The sequence below is a fragment of the Xiphias gladius genome, chromosome 13, assembly GCF_016859285.1.
Source record: "Xiphias gladius isolate SHS-SW01 ecotype Sanya breed wild chromosome 13, ASM1685928v1, whole genome shotgun sequence".
NCBI classification, from domain to species: domain Eukaryota; kingdom Metazoa; phylum Chordata; class Actinopteri; order Istiophoriformes; family Xiphiidae; genus Xiphias; species Xiphias gladius.
This window is the reverse complement of record NC_053412.1, coordinates 13,637,600-13,661,115: the sequence shown is the minus strand read 5'-3', so window position 1 is coordinate 13,661,115 and position 23,516 is coordinate 13,637,600. Positions and strand designations below refer to the sequence as shown.

At 40.6% G+C, this 23,516-nt stretch overlaps 1 protein-coding gene across 1 annotated transcript; it reads left to right on the top strand.

Annotated features, from left to right (window-relative positions):
* Nucleotides 1-823: 823 nt before the first annotated feature.
* Nucleotides 824-23,180, top strand: LOC120798210 (midkine-B-like). Its single transcript, XM_040142334.1, is given in 6 exon segments — nt 824-921; nt 17,476-17,552; nt 19,842-20,009; nt 22,021-22,158; nt 22,161-22,181; nt 23,019-23,180. Coding segments are annotated over 6 exon segments (513 nt in total). The 5' UTR covers nt 824-841; the 3' UTR covers nt 23,048-23,180.
* Nucleotides 23,181-23,516: the final 336 nt, after the last annotated feature.

Sequence of the window (23,516 nt, the reverse complement as noted above, 5' to 3'; positions counted from 1 at the left end):
GGTTCAGAGGTTATTATGGGCATTGCCAGCTCGTGAAAACATCACGACTCATGTCACCTTTTTTCGCTTTTAGTTGGGTTTCAGAGATATGTATTTCAGTACCATCCAGCAGCTTTAGAGTGATGTTTTTATTTTTAGTTTTATCAGAGTTGAAAAACTCTACCACCATGCGTCTTGGCCTGTTTAAATCCCACCAAAGCTTGTCTCATACATTATAGCTTCGAATTGTTATTTTATCTCTCTTTTTCTTGTCTCTCTTGTTTTTTTTTTGTCTTTGTTCTCCTTTGATGTAGATCAACTCTAAATTATGGGTATAAGATGAAAGCAGATACATGAATTCTTGTCTTGCCTGATAAGACAAGATACACAATGATCAAAATAAACTACAAAAAGCTAAGAAGGGATTCTCCTTGCTGCTGCTATGGTACCAGTGGTGCTTTTATCATTTGCTGATGTGGATCTATAGAAACATCAAATACCAACAGAAAGTAAAGTGTAAATGTGATATGAATGAGCACTTTACCAGTGTAAATAGCACATAGCAATGAAATGAAGACCTGTAGCTTCTGCCCTAATGGCCTGCAGAGGCTTGTGTCTGCTTTGTCTCATGAAACCACACTTTGCAGTTACGTGAGCCTGTTCTTCTGTCTGAATGAAGTGTGTGTGTGTGTGTGTGTGTGTGTGTGTGTGTGTGTGTGTGTGTGTGTGCATGTGTGAGAGCTTGTATGTGTATGTGTAGGTTGATGGTGACTGTGTGTTTCTGAGGGCGTGGGGTGAATGGGGCTAATGCAACCAGAATGAACTGGTTTGGGAGACAAAAGCAGGGGGCTAGAGGAGGTACATGAGCAAGAGACACTGGAAACCAGAAAGAGACAGAACTTTTCCCCTGACTCTCCCCTTACCCAACTGCCTGGTAAACAAGTAAGTGCTCTCTACCTTTCAGCTAACTGAACTGTAGCTGCTTCAAAAAGAACCTCTATCAACAAACATGTGAGTTCATTTGGTTTGTTCCACTCTGTTTAGTTTATTGTGATTTTATTGAGCTAACCCTTAGAAACCCATTGTATTAAAAGAAGGGGAAAAAAATCCTAATAGCTCCTAAACTTGTTACATTACATAAATTGTGTTTTTTTAATTAGACCCGTAATTACTTGTATTTTTCTGTGTTTGTGTATTCAAAAGTAGGTGTTAGAAATGAACTTAATTTTTTCTTTTTTTAAAAAAAGCACACACTTCAGATTTATATAAAACTGCACTGTACACACTTCCTTGGCTGTTTCTCTAACCCTTTTTGTTTGGTGCTTATCATCTGCCCGCTGGGTTTCATTAGTCTTTATGTAATTGTCCCATTTCCTGTGCCAGATCCCAGCCCTGTCCCCATATCTCAACTTTGAAATACTGCAAGTAAAGCTCTTCCATACACTCCATACCACTTTATGTGATGTGTGTGTGTGTGTGTGTTTGTGTGTGTGTGTGTGTGTGTGTGTGTGTGTGTGTGTGTGTGTGTGTGTGTGTGTGTGTGTGTGTGTGTGTGTGTGTGTGTGTGTGTGTGTGTGTGTGTGTGTGTGTGTGTGTGATGCGCTCGCACCGTAGCAGGGAAGAATTGGAAATTTGCGGAAACGTGCGTGTTCAGGCACACCAGTTAGGCTATTGTAGCATATTTTGGGGTTTGATTAAAAATGTTAGAAATGTGTGTTTTTGCTTCCTGCTGAGACAAGTAGCTTTGTTGTGTTGTGTTGGAAGTATTTGGAACATTCCCAGTGTGTGTGTGTGTGTGTGTGTGTGTGTGTGTGTGTGTGTGTGTGAAAGAGATGAAAGAGAGAAGGAGAGAAAGAGAGGAAGAGAGGGCAGGCAGCTGGGAGCAGGGTTGAGAGAATTACATATTATAAGACTGGCTTTTTTGCTCACAAATTGGGCAACAGAGCAGACTGGCAAGTAGCAGCTAAAAGATGAGTAGAGAGGAAGACAGAGGCAACTCTGCAAACAATTACTGCGGCCAGAGTGAAGTTATGACCCCGTCAACTATGAATAACATTCAAGTGTGCTCCTGTAAATTCTCAGTAATAGTGGCCTTGCCTACAACCAGGTCTTTATGTGATACAGACTTACAGTGATCAGCCACAACATTAAAACCGGTAATTGGATTTATTGTTGTGGCTGAGCAGTGTGTTTTTATAGGTTTTTATTCAAAACTTCTTCTACTTTTATAAGTATATACACTATATTCTCTGCTGTTATAAATATCATTTATCATGTTTTGAAATATGAAAACTTCCTCCATATAATTTGCCTGACAGTAAACCAGGGGCTTAAGGGGGCCCCAGGGCAGGTACTTTGCCCGGTTGGTAATCCATCCTGTTTCCACAGCACTAATTCCTTTATCATCATCAACAAGAGTCCATCCACACTCTCTGCTCTCTGCAGAGTTTCTTTGTCTTTATTCACTCATTCCACTTGGTTCCACTTTGCTGTTTTTCATTTTGTTAAATTACCAATGAAACTCAACATGTCTTATACAGATCTTTCAAATTAAAAGCCTCATCATCCCTCCTTTGCTTGGTAGGCTATTAATGTGAAACACCTGTAGGAAGTGTTGACTCATGGCTGACTCAGAGTTCTTCAGGGTGTCTGTCTGGAGGAGGATGGGATTCTGAGCTTCCCACATCAGAGAGTGGCATGTGACCCCGTTGTTATTGGAAGTTACACATGACAGTCCCCATGGATATACCCTCAGTACATTTTATCTCACTGCAAATATCAACCATGTTTTAAGAAAACAGGACTGGCTCCAGATATTGTTGCATGCTCTTGACTAGCAGGGCACTGACCCTCTGACAGGGTCTCTTTGCCACAAAGCGGCTGACTAGGCAATGCCAACATGTGGACTCTGGCTATATATTAAAACATGACAGGAAGCGGCTGTCTTATTTCTTGTGATAACCATTGCACTTTTGCCGAGAGCAAAAGAATAAATACCTACCAGAAACCCCTGTTCATTGTTTCAATGTGGTTAATTAAAAAATAAACAGAACAAAGAAAAATATCTCAGCTGAAAATTAATTGTCTGGTACGACCTGACACAGACAGAACTTGCTGCAGCTCAACTTAAACCAGCCGCATCTGCAAATGAGCAGGTGGCTTAATTCAAAAGCAGCATTGACTTTCTGTTTTTAATTGTCATCTTAATCAAAAAATCAAAATCATAAAAACTCTGCGAGACCCTGTGGGATTGTATAAATCAATAATACTAGTTGAGGATTATTCTGTGTTTGGGTGGGTCAGGGTTTACATTGGGTTAGTAGCTAGTGAGTGACAATGAAAAGTATACATATATACAAAATGTGTGTACATTATATACACATTTTTATAGAACGCTGAAAATACTGGCTGTAATTTGTTGGTGCATTATTGTAAGATAACCACACAGCTCTAATGGAGCAGACTCATCAGCATTCTAAATTAATCCTAATTTATTTAACGTTTTGGGGATGTTGACTCTTAAGTATTGCGCACCTTTTAGGCTTTGAGCAACCTTCAAGCATTTCAGCATATGGATGGCCATTCAGCATGTATAGGAAGTGTTGTGGGCAGTGAGTATGTACTACAGCTGGTATCACTTGCATTTGAATGCAGCTGGGAAAGCAGGTTTAAAGTAATATTGACAACTTGATTACACTAATTTGTTGATCACAACTTCCCAGCAGTGTCTCCACATGTTTGATTGCTCATGACAGTGTTTTAAGATTTGTTATTAAATAAAAAGCCTTCATTATTGTGCTTTGTATTCCTGGCCATTTCTGGCTGAGCGATTGGTATACATTATTTGTAAATCCAATCTTGGTAAACTTCAATCATATCTCTGCAAATATATTTCAAAGAGTTCATCTTGCAATTTTTGCACCAGGGAAAGAGTTTGTTACTTTTTTTGCCAGCAGTACCTGGTGGTTTCAGGGTTTACTCGACTACAGCCTTTCCCGCATGCTGAAAAAGTAAAGCATTATTTATGAATGCGATTAGGGCTGTCCCTCAGTCAGTTTTCATCTTTGGCATATTAATTGGTCAAGTTTGTGGTTCATTGGTTCATGTTTTTTTTCTTATCTATGTTTTTCATTTTTAAACACAACCAGCAATAATACTGCTGTCTTTTCGTCAGGCTTAGTTGTGGTTCGTAGTGGCAGCAGGTTAAGCAAGGTAGTCCAAATGTCCCTCTCCCAAGCAATGCTTTCCAGTTCCTCCTGGGGGATCCCAAGGTGTTCCCAAGGCTGATGAGATTTATGGTCTCTGTAGTGTTTTTTGGTTCTACCCTGGGGTCTCCTGCCAGTTAGAAATGCCAGGGAAATAAACCTCCAATGGAAGGTGTCCAGGAAGCATCCTAATTAGACCCCTGAAGCACCTCAACTGACTCCTTTCGAAGTGAAGGAGCAGCAGCTCTACTCTGAGCTCCCTTTGGATGTCTGAGCTCCTTACCCTATCTATAAGGGTAAGCTCAGCCACCTTACGGAAGAAACTCATTTCAGCTACTCACATTTGCAATCTCATTCTTTTGGTTACTACCCAAAACTTATGACCATAGATGAGGATTGGAATGTAGATCGACTGGTAAATGGAAAGCTTGGCCTACCAGCTCAGCTCTCTCTTCACCACATCGGCCCAGTACAATACCCGCGTTAATGCTGTTCACTGTACCAATTCGCCTATCGATCTAACGTTCCATTTAACCCTCACTTGTGAACAAGACCCTGAGATATTTAAACTCCTTCACTTGAGGCAAAAACTCACTCCCAAACTGAAAGGATGCAATCCACCATTTTCCGGGAGAGAACCATGGCCTCAGACTTGCAGGTGCTGACCCTCATCAAAGCCACCTCACACTCACACTCTCACGCTGAACACTGTCTCAATGCATGCCGAAGGTCACAATATGGTGAAGCTAAAAGAACCACATCATCCGTCAAAAGAGGGTCAATTCTGAGATCCCCAAACTGGACACTGTCCTTCCCACTGCTGCCTACCTTGAGGTCCTGTCCGAGAAAATCAAAAAAGGAACCGTGACGAGGGACGACCCTGGTGGAGGACAACACCAACTGGAAACATGCTTGACTTCCTGCCGAGAATATCGGATCACAAGTCCCTCCACCATGTTAAGGTGGTGATTCTCTGAGGAGTTTTGAAAATTTATTAAAATCAAAAACCCTAGGCTACTGTAGGGCAGGAGGGCATGGCATGGTGACGGGAGAGTTAGCAATATGGAAAAAGAAGGCAGAGAATGAATGAATGCATGCATTGGTGAGCTGTCTTGGCTAACATGCCTTTTCAGTGTCATTTCCATATTTAAAAAGGGGGATATCTGAATTGACCAGGATATGTCCTTTAATTCCTGCATAAAACAAACTTCAAGGACTGCCTTTTTTTCACCTATGTAACATTGCAAAAATCAGGCACATCCTCTCAAAAAACAAAGCAGAAAGACTATACCATGCATTGGATACCTCTAGACTGGACTACAGTAATTTATTGTTATCAGGATGTCCCAATAAATCTGTGAAAAGCCTCTAGTCGATCCAAAATGGTGCAGCACGAGTACTGACAGAATCTAGGAAAACTATATTTCTCCTGTGTTAGCTTCTCTGCGTGGGCTCCCTGAAAAATTCAGAATAGAATTTAAAATCCTCCTCCTCACCTACAAAGCCCTTAATGGTCAGGCACCATCGTATCTTAAAGAGCTCATAGTGCCCTATTACCCCACTAGGACACGGTGCTCCCAGAATACAGTCTTTACTTGTGGTTCCTAGAGCCTCCAAAAGTAGAACAGGAGGCAGCGCCTTCAGTTATCAGGCTCCTCTACTGCAGAACCTTCTTCCAGTTGGGTCCGGGAGGCAGACGCCCTCTCCACATTTAGGAGTAGGATTAACCTTGCTTTTTGATACAGCTTATAGTTAGGGCTGGCTCAGGCTTGCCTTGAACCATCTCCCAGTAATGCCTCTAGAGGCCTAGACTGCTGGGGGACATCCCATGGTGCACTGAGCTCCTCTTTCCTCCTCTCCCTCTCCATCTGTACGCATTCATATCCCATCAATGCTTGTTACTGTCTCAGCATCTTCTCTCTCCTGTAGTTTTGTGCTTTTCGTCCCTCACCTCTCTCCTCTTGTCGCTTTCTGCAGGTATGATCATGAACAAAAGACATTTTAATGACTTTGTTCTTCATCTGGGATGTGAAAACATCAGATTTCCACACAGTCAGAGAAATTAAAAATGAACCATCACCTGCCAGGCTGCTGACAGCGCTGTCAGCTAGACACTGGAGCTGAGAGTATTGGAGCGACCCACAGAAACGAGTCGCACTGCCCTCTGTTTCCATCCCCTGTCTGTGCTTGCATCCTATATTTGTTTTGAGGTTCCGTCATTTTAAGAAGGACTCGGTTTGTAAAGTTTACAGCATGCCACACTCTTGCCCCTGCTTTTGCTTGTCTAGTGCTGGCTAGAAATGAATAAAACAAGTATTTTATAAAGGTATTTTTGCAAGTTTGATATGAAACAGGTTTATACTGGTACGTACTGCCTCCAGGAAATAGCCATATGCCCGCAGTCTAAGTCTGACACTGACAACAGTTCTCATCTTCTCCTGCTTTTATATGTTACCAAAGTAACTATCAACCATATAAATGAAAGCATTACAACCCCAAATATTGTTAAAAACTCACTTGAGCACTGTGCAAAAAAGTTTTGCTCGCTTTAAGCAGTGACAGGTAGTGACTGACACGCTTCCCCTCTGGCCTTGCGTAGCTGTGTGCGCTTGCTGCTGACGCTGTTAAGAACTGCAAACCGTACAAACTCTGCTACTTTGCTGATGCTGAATTCGTTCTTGTACCAGAGCCAGACAGCTGACTCAGTGCTCGATAGCCTAATAGACTGTTAGCCTGTGGATATTATACCTGATGCCTGCTGCCTGTGGACTTTGGAGAGACCTGCTACTGCAGTTAAGCTACGAAACATTTAGCGCCTGTTGGTGTTAATAATTGTTTTGAGTTTTGATTTAAATACTTCTATTGTCTCCTGCTACTCTCATGAAACCAGTTTACATAGGAGTTGGTAGTTATGTGTCACTGTAAAAATACACACGGAGCATCAACACAATTAGTACAAATACTTATTGATTTCATAAGTTATCAGTTGTATGTAGCCTGCTGCTTAATATTTTGGGAGGATAATTAAGCATACTGTTCTACTTCCACTCGATACATATTATGTTAGTATGTCCTGCACTCTTGTGGCCTGAAAGTCTATAAGTTCGCCATATATAGCAAGAGAAAAACACATCCCGGCGCTAGCTCTGCGTACTGTGAGGCAGCTTTAAAAGTAGTTCAATGAGGGTCTTCTCGACATGCACTGAGTTATCGACTCTTAATAAATATTAATAAACAATATTTTTATACATTCTTGGATAATCTCACAGCTCATAGTGGGTTATCTTTTACACCTGTTATTTACAGGCAGCAGCAGCTGCAGTCAGTGTCTAAACTGGATCAGTACTGTTGTGCAGTCACAGCACACAATGCGATATACGTAGTGCGTTGCAGTGCATGGTGTAAGTCAGAAGATGCTTTGGGTTGTGGTTAGACAAATAAGTTGCGATTGAAGCGATGTGAGATGAATGACTGAAAAAAATGTCTAAAAAATATCCTGTGTAAATAGGGTGTTACTTACAGATGACACACAGATGAGATGTGTGTGTGTACTCTCTCCCTAAGTATCCGTCTCCACCCCTTCCTCTCCCTGTCTCCCCAGTCTGTCTGGCTCTCTGGTATAGTTAGTAGGTCATACAAGGACCAATGAAAAGACATTTCCACTCAGCTGCTTTTCAAAATCCCTAATTACAGTCAACAGCAGTACACACAAACACACACTCACAAATGGACTTTCACCAAGCCCAAGCCTCATCCCCAACCTCCCTCGTGTCTAATAAATTGGACAGGATCCAAACGCCAAACTTGGGGGGCTGGGGAGCAAAATTGGTCTTTTTCAAAGCACAGATTACAGCACCGCTTTTCAGATTAAAAAATGAACATACCACGGAAATTCATACTGTCACACTTTTATTATGAGGAATGTGTGTGCGGGTGCGGGTGCGGGTGCAGGTGCGTGTGCGCGTGTGTGTCAGTGTTTTGCTTCAATGATCAACCTACACTCACTGCCCTGTCAGATAAGAACACTGCGTCTGCTAAATGCCAGCACTGCAGAAATTAAAATTAAAGGTTATTTGTTGTAATCCTCGTTTTAGATTACAGACAAAGCCCTCTAAAGCCCCTTACTATGTAATGATGACAAGGACATAAAATGATGAATTTTTACTTTGCTATATTTGCACAAATTTGACCACCGGATTGGTTTTGCAGTCCCAGTGTGTGTGTGTGCGTGCCTGAACATCATTTACGGGTAGCACAACAAGTACGAACACAGGAATTCCAGTGCCAAATTGCCGTAGAATATTATAATCAAAATGTCCCCCGACACGCTGTTGATGTTTTCGAACTCAATGCTGATCGCAACTGATACTGACAGTCGTTCCCAGTGTTTTGCCCATCTCTGTTAACCTAAATGACCAGCTGAGTCAGCACCTCTCAGACACTAAACTGAATACGATAAGCGTCCTGATGGTGGAGGTGATTTCAGAGCTATTGTGTTGGGTTGCGTTGGAAGTAGTTAGGTGTACCTAATCAACAGGCACAGACCAGGTATGTTTACTACCTGTTCCTGCTAATGTCACTGCTACCTTTGCGTCTGTACAGCATTTACCCTAAGTAAAACAGTGCTTTTGACATAGTTAGAAGTTCTCCTGTATATAACAATAGTGTAGGTTTTGCTTACGGTCCAGTGTCTGATTTCACTCATCTACAGTAGTACCGGGATGTTGAAGTGTTCTGTTGTCTCAGTATAAGTATTTCAAGTATTTTTGAGATTTCGAGTATTGGGCACCTTTCAGGCCCCAAGAGTGCAGGGCACAGCAATATGATATGCAAGTATTGAGTGGAAGTAAAGCAATATGCCTCATTATCCTCTGCGCCAGAGAAAAACGGAGAGCAACAAAGAATCGCTGGGCACCAATGCTAGAGGGCTCTTTTGAGGCAGAGGCCTTTTCGCCTCCAGAATTCCCTGAAGGGGACATTAGTGTGGTTGAGAACCATGGTGGTCCAGAGCCGTATCAATTTCGAGCCGTTGGCTCCAGCCCCAGTGATGCCCGAAGCTGGAGCTCTCTGAGCCAGGCATGTGGTTAGAATAGCACTCTCGTGAACCATGCTGATTGCAAATGTACATAGCAGTGTGTTGCTATCGAGGGACCTGCTGCCATCTGCAACCACTGACGAGCCACATGAGGTTCTGAAGGGAAAGAATGCAGTCCGGTGATGCTTCTGCAGCCGCCAAAAGCACATATCCGATCCACTGTGCCAAAATTGACAAATCCTAAAGAGAGGGTTAGTAAAAAAATAGCATATTTTACAGTGTTTTATAGCGTTTCACAGATTCCCCACTCAAAGACTGGCGCTGGGGGCGGTGGTTTCTGATTAGAGGGCGTCAAAGTTCTTTTTTAATTCAAACTTCATGACGTAAAGAAGTCCCAAACAGTTTTCTCTATGTCAGCCCTGGCCTTGCAAGGCTCAGGATGATTTGAAGCAGTAACCAGAATGTTGAGTCATTTTCAACCCTTGAAATGCCGTTTTTTAGAACTTTAACAAGAGATGTCAATAACAACACCAGCACTGATGTGTTTCATCACAATACAGTCATATCATATAGGTTCCATCAAAAAAAAAAGGTTTAGGTGTGAAGTACCTCTTTAAAGTAAACAAAAATCATCGTAAGTCGTATGTTGTGTCATGACAGTAGCAGAAATAAGAAATGACCCTGGAGATGATAAAAAGATTGAACTCAAAATGCAAATCCATTATTAACACTATCAGGGAAAAAAAGTTGTCAATCAACCAAACTACAGCAACAAGCCTTGACAAACTCCACAGCAAACAGGAACAGCATCCACAGGCTAATGGGCTAACAGGTTACTGTGTGACTCTGGTACATGAAAGAATCTGGCACCACTATGGGCATTTTCTTTTGTATTCTTCTACGTACGGGCTGCATGGCAGCATTGTTAGGAACATTACACTGTTACGCTCTTTCATTCACTGCAATGCGGAGAGCTTTGTTAGATGTGTGTTCGTGAAGAGCAGCAGATTACTGAGTCGCTCTTTAACCTCTTTCCTGTTCTCTTAACTCTCAACAATCTTCGCGAGCGCCAAAGACTGATAGGAGACTTGTGGAGGGGTGGGGCAAGTTTGTTTTTCTACTTTTGTTATTCTTTGTTTAAAAGTATTATAAAGTTTTTCTAATATATGTATATGTATATGTATATATATATATGTACACATATTCTTTTACTGTATCATCCTTTTTACAAATAAAGATGAGACAATATTTTTTATGGTTATGAACTGTTGTAACTGTAATAAATCCTGGATTTTAACAACAATTGCCAGTGTTTGAGAATGAAGCAGATATTAATGTTTCAATATTATCATTTGACAACCTCAGAGTTTACAGTTTACTCGCTACTTCAGAATCAACAATGGAGCTAATTTTCCATTATGACCATTTTCTATCCAAATGGGTCGTCCTGAGTTTAAGTAATTCTGAAAGGTATAATTGAACTGACTCTCAAATGACAGATCAAAAGACTATTTAATAGTCACTGGTTATATCCAACTTTAATCTCTGTCATGGGGGAGGACTCCACGTCTGTCACAATCAAACTCCAGAACTCAGTCACTGAAGAAGAAGGAAAGCGTTTGTTCCTTTCCTTTTCTCTGACACACTTATTCCACCGGAAATAACTTCTCATACCATCATTACCTGAAGAAATCTTTTCCATGCCTGCTTTCATGTTCACCAGAAAGTCAGAATGTGGTTTTCGGGACTGATTTTACCATGTCTTTTTTTTCTGTTGTGTCTTATGGCAGATCGACCTCTAGGCACTGGCAGAGATATTTAGAGCAGAGGGAAGAGAGAGTCACTCGAGGGAGTTCAGAGTTTTTTCTGTCTGATAACCAGGGATATTCTCTCTGGTAGCTCCAGTATTTCACATTCCCACATTGACTACATTAGCTTTAAAATATCTTCGGACTATACCCAAAGCGATTGACAACAAAGACCCTAATAATAATAATAATAATGATATACTTTATTTGTATAGCTCCTTTCATACAAGAGAAACAGCTCAAAGTACTTTACATCAAGTAAGTTGAAATTACATGCACCTAGCGCTTCACATGAAAATAGACAACGACTGAAGATAAAAACAGGGATAAATAAATAAAAATCATAATAAATCATAATAAAAATAAGATTAAAAAAGGGATGAAATAGAATAGAAATAGAGTAACATCAGATGGAGGATAAAACCCACTGAATAATAATAATTGTAATAAAATAAATAATATATATATAAAATTCAAGTAAAATACATCAAAGTTAAAGGGTAAAGTGAAGAGACGGGTTTTTAGCTTTCTTATATGAATGTTTAGGCGAGCCTTCTTCCCTGATATCTATAGGTAGTGTGTTCCATAACTTTGGTGCACAATTAACAAAGGCTGTGTCCCTCATTTTCTTTCAGGGAACCTCCTATGAACCAGCGGCAGATGACTGCGGTGTTCCCGAAGGCAAATAGTTAACAAGGGAGTTAACAACGTAGCTTTGTCACAGCCCATTAGGGGCTTTGTATTTGAGGCGGCGGAGTTCAAATCAAGTCTAAATGTCACAGGAAGCCAGTGTGGAGCAGCCAAAACTGGACTAATGTGCCCTCCTCTTGGTTCTGGTTAATAGCTGGTCAATACTCAATAACATCCTAGAGTTCTCTGTATTCTCTGTAATAATCTTGGAAAAGTAATCCTTTTTTGCCAGACATATTGCTTTGTTATAGGCAGTCATGGCTTCTTTGTGTATATCACAGTGAACTGTGAGCTTAGTTTTCCTCCATTTTCTTTCAGCTGCCCGACAGAGCCTCATAATCTCATTACCGGCGGTATTGTTTAAGCATGGGGAGATTCTGGCAGACGCCCTCTTTTTAACCTTTAGTGGCGCGGCAGTATTTAAAGCAGATGACAGGGTATTGTTGAAATTTTCCAACCAGACATCCTCACAGCTGGTTGGCTCAAACGATCTCAAAATATTAAAAGAGCTTTGCTCCGGCCTTGCCATCTAGGAATCACTTTTGAACCAGAAATCCCCTTTTGGTCTCTGTGAAGATTAGGTTGGCATCACACAGACACACAGTGGTAGTCAGAGAAGGTCATTCGATTACTGAAACTATTAATTTTTTTACCCTGTTGTTATTATAAGTCTGGAGTGTGATCCTGCTGATGAGTGGCTTCGTTTACATGAGTTCAAAGCTGCCCGGTAAATTCGGATGCTCCATCGCTTTGGAGTTGTGCTTTTTATTAACATGAGACTCTTAAAAAGCTGTTTCAAACCTCAAGTATTTATCAGAAGTATTCAATATTTAATACTGAATAAGCAACAATCAAAGTTGACGTTTGGGAACAAAACATCTTGAAGTATTATTTATTAAGAGTTTAGCACACAGCAACTCAGCAAATCTTTTCCATTTGATTGACTCAAATGTTGCTAAATCATGTATGCGACATCACTGAGCTCCCCTACTTCAAACCAGTGACAAGAGCTCAGAGAAGAAGACAAATATAGAAAATCTCTCTTGAATTAACAAAAACTGTTCTAAGCTTGCCAGAAAACATTGTCTCCATGCCGGACCCCATCGCTCACACTGAGAAGCTGATTGAGAAAATAGGTTTGCAGGGCCTGTAGCATTCAATCAGTTGACTCTGTGCAATGTGAATGGGGGACACTTGAACTGCTGAAAACCTGTAAGAATCATCTGCAGCTCTACAGAGATGTTATCCTTTTAATGAGCCCAGTGTAGGCTGGATCTGCCAGACAGGCACTGAACAGCAGACAGACTCAGGATAAAAATAACTGCAAACTAATCCTCTAATGCGGGGGTCTTTTGTGAACCCACCAACAAGTCCAAACGGTGTCGGAGGGCAGGGCTCTTCTTGGGGATACCGAGGTCCACAGATGTCATATTGTTTGTATTTCAACTATCCAGAAGCAGCCGTGTCTCCTAAAAACTCCATTTCTATGCAGTTAAACTGCAACAGCAAATACTTTTTGTATGAAATTGAATTGCAAATTGATTACATTTTCTATTAAATTAATGAGCATGTGATGTTAATTGTATTTTGCAAGTCGCAAATATGTTTAATAGCGAACGTATCAGTAAAATGTTCGCAGACAACAAATTTGTTTTCCACCAAAATATCCAATCTGGCGGTTCAATATCCACTTGTTGTGTCTCCAGCCTGATTAAACTGTTTTATGGTTCCGTTTAGAGTCTCCCAGCAATTGGTTAGGGTCAGGGAAAGATCCTGGTCTGATTTGACACAGAAAAAGTTCACAGTGACTGCAGGCAAGACATAATTTATTTACATTCAACCCAAACTGGGACTTTTCCCTAACCAAAGTTTTTCTTTTTTTTTTTTTTGCCTAAACCTAAACAGAGATGGGACTGGATACGAACCCTGGTCTTTGGCGTGACAGTCATGCGCTTTGTACGCCTGTCATCACGCCCCAACCACTGCCTGGGGGCTCTGCTGCCGCTAAGAAACAAGACGCTTCCTTAAATCAAGAAACACGTTGCCTCGGAACACAATCCAGCCAGCCCTTACATTACCTACGAAACGTATTTGCCGTTGCAGTTTAGTTGTATAGAATAATTTCTAGGACACGGGATTGCCAGAATATGAAGTCACCTAATGAAACGTTACACTGCAGGCAGTTTTCAGAGAAAAAGCCCCCAAGAGCCACTGTGCCCTACCTGCTCAGCAGCAAACAGCAGACAGACACAGTTTAAGACCAGCTGGGGAACATGGTGGAGCATTCAGCACCTAAATTAGACTGAACATTGGAGTAAGCATTCATCAGGAGGACACAAACATTATTTATAATGTTGCCCTGTAACTGCAGGATGTGTGAATCAGCAACTGTTTGCTAACAGGTTGACCATTATCAACACAGCAGGTGATGATATGTCAGTGTTGTGGTACAACCCCTGCCCCAACTGGCCAAAAAGAAGAGCTATTGTTGGTTTAATTTGCACTTGATATGCAAACGGGAACCATGGAGAAAGAGGGGCATGGCATGGAACAGGTCCCCAGCTGGAATGGAGTCAGGAATGCCTCAGTCGCTGTTGATCTTACTGTATGTGTCTCAACCACTGGGTCAGTAGGGCACTCCCTGTAAAGTGCACTTTACATGCATCTTTTCATTTTCTGTGACTGTCTTTGGAGTGTTTTTTTTTACTGTCATGGTATTGTAGCTTGTCCCTGAAATATGTACAATACAAAGGGCCATGCTCTCCCTCTTTTTGGCAGTGTCTCTCTCTCTCTCTCTCTCTCTCTCTCTCTCTCTCTCTCTCTGAATCTGTCACTTTCCCTGACATGCTCACTCACTCTCTGTGGTGGTTAAATGGCATTTAACTGCATTTTGCCGTTTTGGCTCGACCTGTGACTGCACATGATGCTTATGGGTGTTTGCTTTTCTAAGATTTTCGTAGCACTCTAGCGGTCTGGACGTTGATATAATCAATAAAACCCCACTCCAGCCGACTGTTAGCAGCTCTGAGACCCAATATTTACCCTTATCTCTGAGTGATTTCTTGTTTGACATTTTTGCCAATGCAAAAGTTGGAGCGTTAATTCTACACACTGATGATGCGCACATCACTTCGTCTGTGATGGCTCTGCGTTGAACAACCCCGTCAGTCAGTAGGGTAGCAAGCAGCAATCAGACCGATTTTATCCGTTAACTGAATTAAAACTAAACACAACTAAGACTAAAAGCGGCATTGTCAGATTTACAAGGCTCTATATATTCCTACCTTGCCGCGCTGCACCCGCCCTATTCTTACCCATCTAATCAGGTATTATACCTTATCATTTAGCACTCTGGCTCTGTCATTGCACTATTTGGGCAAGTGAATTGTCTTGCGAATGAAAATACGTCGACTTCAGCAAGGGTTGGCACACTGAAACATGAAGTTCAATTGTCCCTCAACAGTTTTTCATCATGGGATGCATCCCGAGTAAACTGTTGTTAACCTCCAACCTCTGGTCTAACCTCCCGTCGTCCCTCAGCACTGACTGGAATCAGCAATGTTATAGGAGTTTGTTGTTTCTGGCCGTGAAAACGAAAGCAAGTGATTGGGAAAGCTGGGTCTGATCATTATTATTTTATATGGTTTTTTTTTTTTTTTTACCATTTACAGAAAAAGAGTAATAATAATCAAATTCGAAAAATAATAGGATAATGCACAAACTCAGAAATAAAATCCTTTACCTCATTCTGTTTCATTATATCCCAGTTGTTTTATTCTATTGTAATCTGCAACATCACATTTTTCAGCATCTTTTTGAATCTTAAAACATAAATAATGCTCTGGTTGATCAAGGTCTTGATGACGATTTAAGCTTTTTTGCCCTAAATAATTTTTTATTCCCCTTGCTGCTGCTTCACTCGATCCTGGCAAAGCGAGTGAGTGGTTTCCTCATGGGATGCCTCTGCGGTGCTTTTCAACTCCGGTCCCTGGACAGGCTATTAGAGCAGTAGCGCATAATTGCTGCCTGGTTGGCGTGTGAGACATCCACATCACCATGCTCCACCAGCTTAGCTTGCGCTGTGTCTTGATGGCTTAAAAAGAGAAACGGCGAAAAAAAACAGTAAAATGTTTAGTCTGAGCTGTTCGTAGGGAAACTGACACTGTATGTGTTTGGGAATAAATTTGAATTTTGAAGATGTTGAGCAAGTAGAAGTATATACTGTTAAAAGAGATGAACACATTCTGCTGCGCATCGGACTTGAAGGTTCGTGCCTGGCCTTGGAATAGCAGTTTAACGAAACCTTTTTATCCGGTGCCCTTACTTGGCTTTTGTGGAGTTTTCAGCTACCTCTCATGGCCTTCTTCGGCAGACAGAGTTTACTCAGTTGTCGTGGAGTTCTCAGCAATGAGACTCACAAGATGTGGCTGAAAGCTCCTCAGAACACAAGTAAGTGAACCTTGTCTCAAATGTGTCATGTGTTTTTCAATTTTTGTCAATATTACTAAAAATATTTGTTGAAATGTATTAACAGATAAAGTTATCCCTCTGTCTAAATAGTTTGAAAATTGGTTTATAAGTTTATCGACTCAATTTTTCACTATGTAGATCAGATCACCTCCGCCCTGAGGCATTGGGGTGATATAGTAGATGTCTGATTCTTCTGGCTAGCGAGGCAAAGCTAATGATAGTTAATGATGTCTGTGGGAAAGCTTGAAGTCTTAGCTTGAAGATAAAAGCGTTTCGTGGGTTGAAAAACTGTGTGCGTGCTTATAGGCATCCATCTTTTTTATCTCATGTCTAAGTAAAGAATCATTTCTGGATGCAAGACTTAAAGCTTTAGAACAATGAACCCAGTGGCTGACTCTGATGTCTTAAAACATGAAGATATTGTTTTGAAGATGGATGTTAACAATGCAGCGCCGTCATTTCTAAAAACGTATTGGAATTAAATGTCTCATGTGCTCTCCTGATCAGTTTTTCTTGCTTTGTTTACGGCTGGTGTCTTGTTTGTTGTGTGGGGCATAGAGGTGGGCATATAAACAGAGTGGGTTTGGGATGCTGGTGATGGCAAGCAAGAAATATCCGCACACCGTTATAGCAAAGCTCTGCACTGTCAGTTGGAAGGAAGTGGCCAGTCACTGCATGTGTGTCAGAGGACACCCACTGCAGTTTACACCCCCAACAGAGGGAGTTACACGTGATGGGGCTTGGAGTTATATAAATGAATAAAAAAAAAAAATATGATAAATGAAATAAAATTAAAGTTAAAAAGAAAAATTAGTCATTACAGAAGTATATCGAATGCAACTGCAATGGTAAAAAGTACTAAATGGACCTGATACAGGGTACGTTGTTGTCCACTGACTGACCAGACAGTGTGTGAGTGTTATCACCATTACTCACATGGTAGGCTCTTAAGCTACCCACCACCTTAGGAAATTAAGCCTGCAGTACATGAACATAACCAGTGGCGGAAGTGTGCTGTGTGTGAAGTGTAGATGTGACATTTTCACGTCAGCTTTAGGATTTCTAAAAGTTTCTCAAAGCAATTTTCAAGCGTTTTTGTATAAAGACGGCCGGCGTTCAGGAGTCCCCTGTCGAGTTGTTATGAGCTCTGATGGTGGTAGTGAGTGGAGCAGATAATGATTTCACATGAACTAACCGTGGGTTGAGGGTCAACCCTTAATGGTTTCCCAGTTGTGATGTATGTGAACCTTTTTAAAGCTGATTTTCCCACTGCTGTATGTTTTTACAGGATGAGGGCTGCACTGCTGCTGCTGTTAGTCACTCTCATCACCATCAAAACTGTAGCAGGAGGGAAAAACAAAAAAGGTATGATTCTCTTTTCATATCTCCCTGTCTTCCCTGCTTTTTTCTTGTTATTAGAAATGATACATTTCTGAAATCAAAATGTATTCCAAGTATTAATTTTTGAGGACCATTTCACATTTAACTTATTTACACTGACATTAATATTCAATATTTCAATATTTTTTAATTTTTTGCAGTTTTGCATTAACGGGAAACCTTTTTTTAAAAATGCATTTAATTGGAATAGGATGCTGTCCTGCAGATGAGTCTGGGGTTTTCAGCTATAGGTGCTGAACACTTGAATTTACTATTATACATACTGTTATCTATAGGTCCATTGTTAGAACATTCCATCATTCCCAAAAAGTATGAAAACATATGAAGATACAGCATTTGCCAAAATAATTTTTTTTTCGAGAGTTAATGCCATAAACATTTTTTGAATTTACTTTTGCCACCTAAATGTGAAGCCAAGATGCCCCTGTCAAACACAGCTCACAAGAATACTAATAATGCTAGCCATGGCTGCTGAATGCATTCACAAGTGCAGGAAGTGCACTCATAAGGCAGAACAGAGTGAGTGAGGTAACGATGTGGCGTCACTGACCGGGGATTTCTTACTGGCCAGAGTTTCTCTTTGCAGCTCCAGGACTGGTTCCCCTTTGGCTCGGACACTGCAAAGTCTAAGCAAAGCACTACGCAAAGTGTTTTAAAGGAATACAGTGGTTCAAAATGTTGGAAAACGGGGTCATTTGCTTGGTCACTTTTGAGTTGAGATGAGAAGATGAACAGCAAACCTTTGTGTTAAGTACAAATAAGGAGTCAGGACATAGTTAGCCTAGCTCAGCATAAAGACCGGAAGCAGGGGGACACAGATCAGCCTGTCCACCAACACCTTTGGAAAAACCTCCCTAAACTCAGATGGAGGGCTTGTTGAAAATGTATCGTAACTCTGAAACACGTTATACCACAATTACTTTATAGGTTCAGCCGAGAGACTGTCCTCTCTTTAAAAACGACCTCACAGGTTACTTGTGCAAGAAGCTAATTACGACCGATGGTTAAGTTTTATTGTTAAGCGACATCTACTGGTTGTAGGAGACATCGTCAGTCTTTTCAGCAAATGCCCCAAAACAACACGTTTATGTTTCAGTGACAAAGCCCTCTGGTGGCTGTTGTTGCTATGACTGGAGCAAAGGAGGAAGTCAGGTGGCGTGGACATACAGAGCGAGGAGGTTGGGGTGGATGGATGGGTCGACAAAATACTGAACTTTAACACAGTCACTGTGTTCCTGTTGCAAACTGATAGCTAATGTTGTTTCTTTTTGACCACGAACACTATCGTTCTATAAACTTAACCACATGTTTATTATTGTAACCATGATGTTGGAGGTTGTCTAACCTTAAAAAAGTACCTATTTTAACTCAAACCATGATCTCTCCCCAAACCTAACCAAGTTGTTTTTGTCTCTGAACCTAACCAAACCTTTACGGCGTCGTCTCAACATAAACGGGTTTTTGATTTTTGATTTTTTATTTTTAACAGTTTATCTGATGTATATCTCCTAACACCATAAGGGTGCTGATTCAGGAAAGACTCCTATGGGTCTAATCAGAGGGCAGGGAAAAACGACGTATATGCATGGTTAGGACATGCTTAGGATGTGTTGTTTGCATGATATCAGTGTATAATCTTGTTTTCTTCCACTGTACCTATATTTAATTACTAGTAGGGAAAGGTAAATAATTTCTAGGTATCAGAATTATTCAACAAGATAACTATGTTGTGTGTTACCAACCATTCCTTTAAAACAGTTTGTACTTTGCTTTTACTTGAAATTCCAGATAAACTTGTTGTCTATGTAAAGAGACTACAAGTCTAAATTACATTTTTTTTTTTGGTCCTATGCAAGTATTTCAGAGTTTATGTGACATTGACACAGTGGAGGTTAATACCTAATACCTATTTCCTTACACTATTACACCACCAGTTAATAGGAGTCACAAGTGTAGTGTCAAATACATTAAAATAAACTATGACTCGAATTGGACACTGACTTTCACATTGCACCTTGCCTGAGTAAGTGCTGCTCAGATCCGTGCCGCCACACACTTAAATGCTAATTAAAATTTGCTTTGTTCATACACACAGTTCCCAGTGACCAGCAGTCACCAGAAGACTGGTTGAACTGAGCAGCTCGCACTGGCCACCAGTAGCAATGTCATTGAATTTGTGGTTTGCACATTCGAATAATATTGAACCTATGCATGTCTAAACGAACTAGTTAATAGCCTTTATTCCATCTTCAGAGAAAAACAAACCCTCCCAGTACGGGCCAGAATGCACTGACTGGCGCTATGGCAACTGTGTGCCTAGCAACGGGGACTGTGGAGCAGGGTTTAGGGAGGGGTCATGTGACCAGCAGACCAAGAAGATGAAATGTAAAGTACCTTGCAATTGGAAAAAAGACTTTGGAGGTAACACACGCACACACACACACACACACACACACACACACACACACACACACACACACACACACACACACACACACACACACACGCAGGCACACACACATTTTAAATACTTTCTTTGAATCTGTCATTTGCATTAACAATTCACAGGACTCAAATACGTAGAGAGGTCTCATTTATTCTTTGACACTAAAGGGTAAAGAAAACAGTTCAACACTGTAATGGGCTACCTGCAGAGATGGAACAAAGTTTCACCACACACACACACACACACACACACACACACACACACACACACACACACACACACACACACACACACACACACACACACACACAAACAGAATGGTAGTACTCCACTGGAGTATAAAGTTAGAGATTTGATAGATGGATACAGTGCAGGTAAAATTAGGCAAGGTAAATTGTATATAATTCATTCTAAAGTAATCTGCAACTAGAATTAGAACACTGGATGTGATCTTGCTGTATTTTCATAAGCCTTCATCAGACAAACGGCTGACACTGACTGAACTACTCCACTTAATACAGAGGCAATGGAAACAACATCACAAGCACCTGTAACATATGATGCAACCTAGTGCAGCAGCCCTACATAACATCCTCCTGAAGCTACGTATAATGAAACAATTTGTGTTGATACTATGTGAACAAAAATTCAACCTCAATTGATTCAGACCTAAATGTTCATGATGTAATTTGTTGAGTCTTTCCTGAAGCTTGTACACTGAAGAAGTTTACGTTTTCTGTTTTTTTACCATTGTGCTCAGAGGTTTATGACGGGTGTTGCATCACTCTGCTCTTTTAATTAGAGGAGACCTGCACTGTTACTGTCTTATTTGTCTCACATCACTACATCACTTCTACAGCACAGGAAAACTACTTTACACAAGCCTAAAATGTGCTTGAACTGGAAGTTCTCAGTTTTATAACTGAGCTGTTTTTACCGATCAGATCAAACAAACTGGATCGTGGCTTAAACTATAGCAAAGTAAGTGGTTTGGGCTTAAGTCAAGATTTATTATCACGTGAAAGTATCCCAACACACTTTAAAAAGGACCATGAAAAGAACAGAAGCACTAACAAACAGTAAAATTGATGATTTATTCAAATGAAATATAGGTTGAGTCTGGCTTTTATGGTTTCGAAAGAAAGAGGTGTTCTGAAGTAAGTGGGAGAACTGATCGAACGGTAGGGCGAATGATATGAAAATTACCTTCTGTCATTTCTTGGGATGGATGAGCAACTGTAATCACGAGAATGCAGGAAGCTTGCAGGCGTATCTTATAATGAGTTTTCAGTGGTAACCAAGTGCTGGAAATTGATGGCTATGCTGTCGAGGTGGTGAAAAAATGTCCCGATTGTAGAGTTAATGTGAGGTTTAAACGACAATGACGTGTCAAATATGACACCAATACTTTTACCTGTAATGATCTGAGAGAATCATCAACATTCAGAGAAACATCTTTAAACACACATTTGGGTTTGGCTGGTGAAACTATACATTTTAATTCTATCTGTGTTTAGCATTAAATAGTTAGAACATGCAAGCATGAAGATTTGAAAGACTATCAAAGAAATAGATTTATTAGTTTGTATGAATAACTGTATCTTATTGGCATCATAATTTAAAAAAATACTGACTGAAAACGATATCATCGAGTGGTAACATATAAACACAGGAGAGGAAGACCTGGGATGGTACCTTGAGGCACACCAGGTGTACTTGTGGAAAGACCACACAAGTTATTTTTATAAAGTACACGATGAGTTTTGTTTGAAAAATAAGAGTAAAACCATGTTTATGCTGAACCTTGGATGCATATTTTAAATTTGTCTTTTTTTACTGCCCCACATACCGAAGGCTTCCATTACAGTTACCAGTTCCCTTTGGACCATCATGCACACAGAAAATTTAGACTGCATGAATGACTGGATGAAAGCTGTATTGCATGTATTCAGGTATCTTGTATCTGTCTCTTTCTTTCTCTCCTAGCTGACTGTAAGTATCGGTTTGGTAGTTGGGGAGAGTGTGATCCAAGTTCTGGCTCACGGACCAGAACAGGGACATTGAAAAGGGCTCTGTACAATGCAGAGTGTCAACAGACTATTTCTGTCTCCAAACCCTGCCCTGGAAAACCAAGACAAAAACCAAAGGTCAGTCTGACAAGTTCAGTGCTGGGTGTTTCTCAGTCTTGATGGAGAACAACAAAGTGAGATGTAAATAGCTCTTTAGCAGCTCTTTAACATGAATGCATGTACAAAATTTCATGGTAATCCATTGTAGTTGTTGAGATATTTCAGTTTGGACCAAAGTGGGGGATGAACCAACACTGTCATCCCTAAAGCCAAGGCCCTAGCGTGGCTTAAAAACATATTGGTTTCTAGCCATGTTCTACCAAAGACTTTCAGCTCTGATAGCAAGGGATATAAAGATTGCAATGATGGTTCGGGAGAGGAAGCTATTTAACAATTACTGACCAGATTGATATGAAATTTAGTACGGACATTCACTGTCCTCAGAGGATGATTTCTAATGATCTTGATGAAACCTTTACCTTTCCCCTGGTATCACTATCAGGCTAAAAATTCCACTTGTACACAGGAAATATTTAAATTTAATGATGAAATACTATAAGTGACCCAAAGAACATTCCTCTAGCACCAGCCTGAGGACAAACTTTTAAAGAATAGAAAACTCTTGTTGTTGTGTGTTTGTTGTCCAGTACTTTTGTGTACTGAGGTGTAAAAAACATTCCTGCCTGTTGGGCCTGTAAACAGAGTTGAAACTTTTTATCTTTATTGCTACGCAGTATTTTTAGATTCTTATCTTTATCTTTCCTCACCTGTGCCCTGAGGACCATCTGATCTGCCATTATATTTCTGGCACTCTTTCACTCATTTCAATGTCATATTCCTGTGCAAATACGGACTGGAACTTGTGAATGGATGGTAAGAGTAATATTTGTGCCTATTTTTGTGTCTTTTTTCCAGGAAAGAAGAGAAAAGGCAAGGGGAACTAGAAACAAGGTATAGAGGCGAGTCTCCGGGGACAGAAAAGATTCTTCAGAGTTAAAGAACAGACAAAATACCTGTCTGAACCAGCAGTCCTTTCACAGCTGGACAGTGGCCCCAACGTTTATAGATTTATAGCCTGATTTCCATACACAAGTTGTCTCTAGGCCTCTAGGCTTGTCTAAACCTTTCATAGAATAAATGCATGTGGGCATCCACTCCATCATAGCCACACTGGGAATCGGAGCTATTTTAACTCCCAAGCTGTCTCAGCTCGTCTTTGCTTTGGGTCGGAATCGTTTTTTTCATCTTAGATATATCAGTAGCATACACGCACGAACTTTATACTTTACGTTGCATGTGTTGGAGCTAATTATGGCTCAATAAACACAGCCAAGAATCCATCCTTTTCAATAATTCTAACCACCATAGTTACTCAAAGTGCATTTGAAATGTCAGCTTTATGAATTTGCCTTA